We start from the raw sequence: 8,805 nt of genomic DNA on the forward strand, positions 1-8,805 counted from the left end.
AGTGAAAGTAAGTTTACAGACAGTGGCTCTCACTCCCACTCCCAGCTCCACTGCCACTGTGTACGATTACGGCACGGTCACTGGGACTGTGACTATGTGAATGTGAAGAATGTTGTGACTGATGAACTGAATGAGTGGATCATCTCCGTCTCCAGACTGTCCAGGGCCACACCATCATCAATCATCAGTTGTTACAAACCCATTTTTTTTTTTTTAACTTTAACCCATCATCATCATCATCGGTTGTTACAATTCTACGGGCCCGATTCTACTAGTCTGCTGTGCGCAATCCCAACAGATACAATACGCTAATTAGACTGGTAAAACTAATTCAGAAACATGTATGAGTCATTCATCCATTTAGCATTGACGCCCCACAAAACAATATGTACGGTTAACTCCGTCTCCATTTGTTTACATTTTTTTCTGTTGAGGTTGAGATACTTGGGAATGGTCACAGAACCGAATTCAAAATGCCTTACCTTCGTGTACAACTCCTTTGAAGACATAATCCCTCCTGAACTGAAAATATTAGGTGTAAAATATCACAGATGCATAAAAAGAATATCCGTTTATCAAGATGAATCACTGGCTATCGTTGACATTTTATTGAATGGGGGTGGAGTCAACACTTATCACCGTAACTCTCCGCCATGTTTAGAAGTGATAGTGTCGAGCGGAAGTCTCGATGATACCTCAAGTCATCGGCCACCAACACTCAAAACTTCCCGAACTCGATGACCAAGGAAAAGTCGGGAATTCCCGAGAAGTAGCACTTCAACTGAGCTTTGGATGGCTTTTTTGTATTAAAACTTAAAATACATAAATACAATAAATTCACTTTGTATAATAATAAAACATTGATACCTATAACCATTTTGATCTATTTACGACGTTTGTGTTTTGTTAGCTGTTTAAAATATGATATAACGTCAATACCCAATACCAATGACTAGGTATTGAATGAAAGCACCGATGACTAGAGCGATGCTCGAGACTTTTTTGAGTCTCGAGACTCAAAAAAGCATCGAGACGCAAAAAAGTCTCGAGCTTCGCTGGAATCATCGCCGACGAGAGAGGGGTGAACAATGCAGATAGTACACATTGTTAGTAACGCGTGCGTCGCTCGCGCAGTATAGTCTCGAGACTCGGGACTCGGGACTCAATACGAGAAGCATCGACGACCAAGATTCTCGAGACGAGAAAAGCATCGAGAACTAAGTGGAGGTCGGGAAGTTCTCAGTCGTCGATGACCTGACTTCTCAAAACCTAAAGCATCGCTGACCTTTTGGTGATCCGGATGCCCTCCCCTAAGAAGTGATAGGTTAAAAGTAGTGTTGGGTTATTTGATCGCTTTTACTCGATCGACGATCGAGCGCCAAGCCACGAGTCAGTGCTCGATCTCAATGCCGGAAGAGCGAGTTAGTAAAACGATCACTCGATCGTAAAACGATCAGGCGGGTTGTGAGCTTGAGACGATCTTGACACGTGAGACGAGCTTGAGACGATCAGGATTCGAGCGAGCGGAGGGGTAACGAGTGTTTCGAATCATTTCAAATTCAAACGATCACAGTTTGCCATCCGATACCAATCGCCAATGTTTGCACACGGTAGTCTGTGGTTCTTCCACAGCCCTCACTCCTTGTCAGATGTTAGTGTGTCTGGGTGGCAGTGGCAGGGAAATTCGTATAGGTGTATCACGGGTGTGTGACAAGACTTCATTGAACCTACTAAAGTTTGACTATCACACACACACACACACACACACACACACACACACACACACTAAGGCTATTTCTATGACACATACGCATCCATCTATCAATGAACACTCCTACAGTAGTGCGGCTATGTGGTCTAGTCATGACGTAACTATAGGTAGTACTCTAGTCGACCATGAGTCTCGTGCATTATAATGGTCTAGTGGTATGACACCCGCTTTGGGATCGGAAAGTCCTGGGTTCGAGCCTCGCGCTCGGTGCATAGTTGAGTCTTTGGACAAGGCTCTTTACTCACATTCTCTCACCGTACTCAGGTGTAAAATGAGTACCTGGCCGTTAACAGCGTTGTCTTTGTCTGAAAAATTGTAATATCGCCTAACAGGCGGCATGTCCCGTCCTACATATTAAATGTTGCTGTTGACCGGGGACCCCTTTACAAAGCGCTTTGATCACACTTAGTGGATATTGTAAAGCTAATTTTTTTAAAGTAAAACATTAGCTTTGAATATGGAATGTTTCAATTTTAGATGCCTGTGTATTCTTTGTTAGTTCCCATCATCATCATCATCATCATCATCATCATCATCATCATCATCATCATCATCATCATTATCATCATCATCATCATCATCATCAGGGGCAGCGGTACGGTCTTTGGTTGGCACCCGAAAGGTACCGAGTTCGATCACCCGCCGCTGAGTGGTCTTGAGCAAGTCACCTTGCCCTAACTAAATTTGCGGCGCTGCACTGCGGCTATCGCTTGGGTTATTCCAGTCTTCCCTTAGAATAGACCCGAAAGACGAATCTCCCCTATGGGATGAATAAAGGGAATTATGTTTAATTTATTTATCATCACCATCATATCAGCGGGATCATCATCATCACCACACCACCACCACCACCCTAATAATAATGGATAAAATAAATATCAACACATTTCAATGTAATAATCAATCTAAAATCAATCAGTGCTCCTAAAAGACCCTTTGATTTCTTTGTCTAATTCGTTCCATACTTTTGGAGTCCCGACAAAGAAAGATGTTCAGCTAACTATAGTTTATATATGGGAATATTAATCAGTCGTTTATATTGGAATCGGAGTTGTCTAGCAGGTGTATTAGTTCAAAGCGCATTTCCAAGGATTTACCATGCTCAATGAACTTCACAATATTTAATTTAATTTATTCCTCCGGCACGCCATATCGACCATACATCCATTTCGTACAGTAGGTACCGATCGCTGTTTGGAGTCTTTTTGTATTAAAGCTCTTTACAATACCCGTCATTGCTTATAAGATAAGAATACATTCACACCTGAGTCAAGTGCCTTACACACGGACTTAACGTCTGGATCACAATTTTCAACAATCACTGTCACTCATCCGGCCATTGACAAGGCTTGATTTTGTGACAAGAGACACCGTACCACTGAGCGACCGAACAAATAATCACCATCTGCGCCATCGTCATCATCATCATCATTATCATTATCCTCATCACAGCCGTAAGAGCCAGCAAAACCACAATCATCATCTTCGGGTCCGGTCTATCCGTGTGGGGGGTGGGGGTGGAACCTGCTAAAGTATTTCATTTTTTAAACAGAAACACGATAATCATCATCATCATCATCATCGTCATCCATTGTCGTCGGCATCGTTATCATCGTGTCCGGGCAATCCGTGTGTGTCTGGGTGTGGAACCTGCTAAATATTATTATTATCTACCTACCTAATAAAAACACAGCATTCTTGTTCATTTATTTTTCAAATAATGAAATGAAAGGCACGACTTTTCCCGCACACACAAGAGGCGATGACGACCAGTGACAAATTATGGGAGGTGGGGGCGGCCGACAACTTTTGGCGCGACATAAATATGAAATGTTAAGGTGACAGCGGGATGATGGTGGTGGGAGGGGGGGGGGGGGGGTCTCAACCCTTCACCATCAAAAACTGTTTGATGGCGTGTGTGTGTGTGTGTGTGTGTGTGTGTGTGTGTGTGTGTATGTGTGTGTGATGCGACGAACGATCATAATCAAGGCTGCCAGACAGCCAGATTTCTTCTTGCCCAAGTAGTCAAATAGACCCCAAATAGCCAAACACCACAAGCATTCTGACTCCCTTGAAAAACTCATTGGTTTTGATTAACAAAACAATCGACTACAGTTGGATAAACTTATCTTTTCATTTTTTTTAAATAAAAGATTTTTTTTAAATGAATAATAATAGAAAAGCGTTTCTTAGTAACCAATTTTGAACTTGGCCATCTGGCAGCCCCCATCATAACCAGCTGCAGTCAAGCCAGCCACAGACATAAGAGAGGGAGGGGTATGTGAAGTTTCCTGTGGCAAACGAGTTGCTCGTGTTTTTTTTTTTTCAAACGAATCACTGCTCGATGACGTCACTGACTCGAAACCCGCTCGAAACCCGCTCGATTTTAGAGGACTCGATCGAAAACCCGCTCGATTTGATCGTTTCAAACTCGACCCAGCACTAGTTAAAAGAGGTCATTTCCGGAACATACTGCTGTACTAAGGGAAATAACTAAGTTTTTAATTATATAATGCCTGCATGCTATAAGCTAGGGGAATTATTAGGGTTAAATAATTGTGCAAATTAGTGATGAAAGCGCCAAATTTGGTACAAAGTAACTTAAGACCACTATTAATCGATGTTGATATAGAACCACATTGAGAAATTCCTCTAACAGTGTAAAATAGGGAGATGAAAATCCGCCTTTATGAGCTATATTAAAACAAAGGGGCGTAATCCATGAAATATTTGTTGACAATTCGGCGCTTTAAAAATATATTATTTTTAGTCCGTGTAAGCGTTTGATTATTTTGGCTTAAATAATTATTATTGTTAAAAATGTGGCTTTATGTGATATAGGAACCGTATGGGCCGGTAGTATAGCTTTATTATGAGGACTGGAAAGGGGGGGGGGGGGGAGAGAAGAGGAGATGGTGCTGGTGTGAGTTTTACTTGTTTTGTGTTGGTGGACAACATGGTGAAGATGATGGTGGAGGTGAAGTTGGTGTTAAAGATGATGATGATGATGATAATGAGGTGATTGGGGTGATAATAGAAGTGATGATGGTCATGATGATGATGATATTGATGATGTGGTGGTGGTGGTGATCTTGGTAGTGATGAGGACACTAAAAGATGGAGGTAGAAAAGGGGGGGGGGGGCTGAGAGACTGCCCAGAAGTAGTAGTAGTAGCGTATGGCTACACCTCCAGATTATGTTTGTCGATCCATGATGTCAGGTCATCTCCGGCCTCAAAGATCGTTTCATACCCCCCTTCTAATTTTGTTACTGGGCATTGCAGGACCAGATGATCGATGGTTTGACGTGCCCCTTTGCAGTATTGGCAGATTGGTGAGTCAATGAGTCTCCATCGATAGAGGCTTTCTTTGCTGCGACCAGGGTTGGTTCTAAGTCGGTTCGCGGTGACCCAGTGTTTTCTTTTTGCTGTTTTAAAGTCAGCCCAGTCGTTCATCTTAACGCATATATCTTAGGCTAGCACTATTCAGTATCTGATACTGAATAGTGGTTTTGCACTATTCAGTATCTGATACTGAATAGTGGTTTTGCACTATTCAGTATCTGATACTGAATAGTGCTTTTGCACTATTCAGTATCTGACACTGAATAGTGGTTTTTGTACGGTGTTTTTTTTTCCGAAACCTGACAAAGTTATGGGAAGTGGACAGCTGTGGGAGTGAATCTGGGACTCAGAAAAGTGTACACCAGTGGGGAGTGAACCTGGGACTGGGTTTCGTAATAAAAAGCAATTACTTTTTACGAAACGCGACGACACCCGGCAATATCCGACAAAGTTATGGGCGGTAGGCAGCAGCGTGTGTGTGTGTGTGTGTGTGTGTGTGTGTGTGTGTGTTTGTGTGTAGGGGGGGGGGGGGGGGAGGGGATGAACCTGAGATTCAGGGAAGTGTACACCAGTGGGGAGTGAACCTGGGACTCTGGGTTTTGTAAAAAAGCAATAAAAAATGTGGGGGGGGGGATTACTTTTTTTACGATACCCGGCAATATGCGGCAAAGCATGGGGAGTGAACCTGAGACTCAGTGAAGTATACACCAGTGGGGAGTGAACCTGACACTATGGTTTTCGGCGGGCTTCAGCTAGTTTCATATAAAAGCAATTACTTTTTTACGAAACCCGATTAATCCTGGCAATATCCGAGAAAGTTATGGGTAGTAGGCAACAGTGGGGAGTGAACCTGAGATTCGTGGAAGTAAACACCAGTGAGGAGTGAACCTGGGACTGGGTTTCGGCGGGTTTTGTATAAAAAAAAGCAATTACTTTTTGTTTACAAAATGCGCCAAATCCCAACAAAATGGGGCAAAGTTATGGAAAGTAGGCAAATAATGGGGAGTGAACCTGAGACTAAGGGAAGTGTACAGCAGTGGGGAGTGAACCTGAGACTCTGGTTTTCAGCTGGTTTCAGCGAGTTTCATATAAAAGCAATTACTTTTTTACGAAACCCGACAAAATATGGCAATATCCGACAAACTTATTGAAGCAGGCAACAGTGGGGGGTGATCCTGAGATTCAGGGAAGTGTACACTTGTGGGGAGTGAACCAGAGAATCTGGTTTTCGGAGGGTTTCAGCGAGTTTCACATAAAAGCAATTACTTATTTACGAAACCCGGCAATATCCGACAGTTATTGAAAGTAGGCAAACAGTGGGGGGTGAACCTGAGACTCAGGGAAGTATACACCAGTGGGGAGTGAACCTGAGACTCTGGTTTTCAGCGGGTTTCAGCGAGTTTCATATAAAAGCAATTACTCTTTTACGAAACCCGACGAAACCTGGCAATATCTGAGAAAGTTATGGGAAGTAGACAACAGTGGGGAGTGAACCTGAGATTCATGGAAGTGTACACCAGTGGGGAGTGAACCTGAGACTATGGTTTTCGGCGGGTTTCAGCGAGTTTCACATAAAAGCAATTACTTTTTTACGAAGCCCGGCAATATTCGACAGTTATGGGAAGTAGGCAACAGTGGGGAGTTAACTTGAGATTCAAGGAAGTGTACACCAGTAGGGAGTGAACTGAGACTCTGGTTTTCGGCAGGTTTCAGCGAGTTTCATATAAAAGCAATTACTTTTTTACGAAACCCGACAAAATATGGCAATATCCGACAAACTTATTGAAGCAGGCAACAGTGGGGGGTGATCCTGAGATTCAGGGAAGTGTACACTTGTGGGGAGTGAACCTGGGACTCTGGATTTTGTAAAAAAGCAATACCAACGGGGAGGGGGAATTACTTATTTACGAAACCCGCCAAAACCCGACAAAGTTATGGGAAGCAGGCAGCAGTGGGGAGTGAATCTGGGATTTGGACACTGATGAGGATTGAACCTGGGACTGCGAGAGGCTGATTCCAGTGGACAGTGAGCTCAGAATGTACTTTTATTTCGAAACCTACCGAAATTTTCAAAAGTTATGGGAGGTGGGCACCATTGGGCAATGAACCGGGACTCAGGGAAGTGCACACCGGTTGGGAGTGAACCTGGGACTGTGAGAAGAGGATATCAGTGGAAATGAACCTGGGACTAGGGGAGATGGATACCAGTGGGAAATGAAGCCGGACTATGGGAGATGGGTACCAGACGAGAATGAAGCAATTACTTTTTTACGAAATCCGCCAAAACCCGCCAAAAAACCATAGACTTAGGTTTACTCCCCAATAGTGTACACTTCCCTGAATCTCCTGTCCACTCCCCCACTGTTGCCTACTTTCTTTCCATAACTTTGTCGGATATTGTCGGGTTTCGTAAAAAAGTAATTGCTTTTTTTTTTACGAAACCCAGCCCCAGGTTCACTCCCCAACGGTGTACACTTCCCTGAGTCCCAGGCTCACTCCCCACTGCTGCCTACTTCACATAACTTTGTCGGGTATCGGCGTGTTTTTGGCAGGTTTCGTAAAAAAAGAAAACACCCCTAACAATACCACATGTATTCAGTAAATAGATGTCAATTGTAGTCTAATATTCAGTATCTATTTAAATTATTATTATTATTATTATTATTATTATTATTATTATTATTATTATTATTATTATTATTATTATTATTATTATTATTATTATTATTATTATTATTATTATTATTATTATTATCACGTAAATTTTAATATAGTACGGCAATTAATTCACGGAAGTCCATCGCTCAATTAAAAAATGCAGAAAGTCTGCCCACATATTTATAATGAATCGGGTTTGCCTTAGATGACAAAACAAACAAACAAACAAACAAACAAACAAACAAACAAACAAACAAACAAACAACAACAAGAACAACAACAACAACAACAACAAATGAGACAAACAGAAAAAAGCAAGATTTTAAAAAATAATGAACAATAGAAGAGTACAATAATGAAAAACAACAACGAGATGATAACACATAAAAGATATTCGTAATAAATCGATAACTGCTTAAATCACTCCAACTACTTGGTTAAAAAAAATAATCATCATAATCATAATAGTGATGATGACGATTACAACAACAACAATAATAATAGTAAATAAGTAGAAATAATAATAATTAATAATAATAATAATAATAATAATAATAATAATAATAATAATAATAATAATAATAATAATAATAATAATAATAAAAGTACAATAGTATAATATCAACATTAAAGTATATTACAAGCAAATAAAATTATAAAAACAAAAGTTTAAAAAATATCAATAGACAGAAGGAATTAAAAAAATAATGGGGAAAAAAAACAAGTTACCCCTACCGGGATTTGAACTCTCGAACCTTAAACTCAGAGTCAAACAGCTTATATCCACCAAGCCATGGTGTCACTGAACTCTTAGTGACATTTAATCATGTCTATTTAGACATTTAAAAATGGATTTGAATGCCACTCTTATTTTGATTTTTTGAACTATGTTAATTGCATAAAAGCAGAAATTTAAAAAAAATTACGATCAAAATATTTTTACAGCTTCGATTCGGGCTGTCAGTTAGTGCATGTGTTCAATCTGGAAGTAGGTCAACAGTTTATTTCCATTCAACCGAGATTGTCGCACTTT

General features: G+C 41.0%; 1 protein-coding gene across 1 annotated transcript in view; it reads right to left on the reverse strand.

The window, feature by feature from the left end:
- The window catches only part of LOC144960697 (uncharacterized), a 31,758-nt gene extending 23,164 nt beyond the window's left edge, over positions 1-8,594 (reverse strand). Inside the window, exons 1-2 of the mRNA XM_078893990.1 lie at positions 8,508-8,594; positions 483-522 (exon numbers count right to left, since the gene is read on the reverse strand). Of these exons, the coding sequence (XP_078750116.1) occupies positions 483-509 (27 nt within the window). The 5' untranslated portion in view covers positions 510-522; positions 8,508-8,594. The remainder of the gene's footprint in view (positions 1-482; positions 523-8,507) is intronic.
- Positions 8,595-8,805: the final 211 nt, after the last annotated feature.

Source organism: Berghia stephanieae, chromosome 15 (assembly GCF_034508935.2).
Source record: "Berghia stephanieae isolate SIO BIC M18660-M18661 chromosome 15, UCSD_Bste_1.3, whole genome shotgun sequence".
Lineage (NCBI taxonomy): Eukaryota > Metazoa > Mollusca > Gastropoda > Nudibranchia > Aeolidiidae > Berghia > Berghia stephanieae.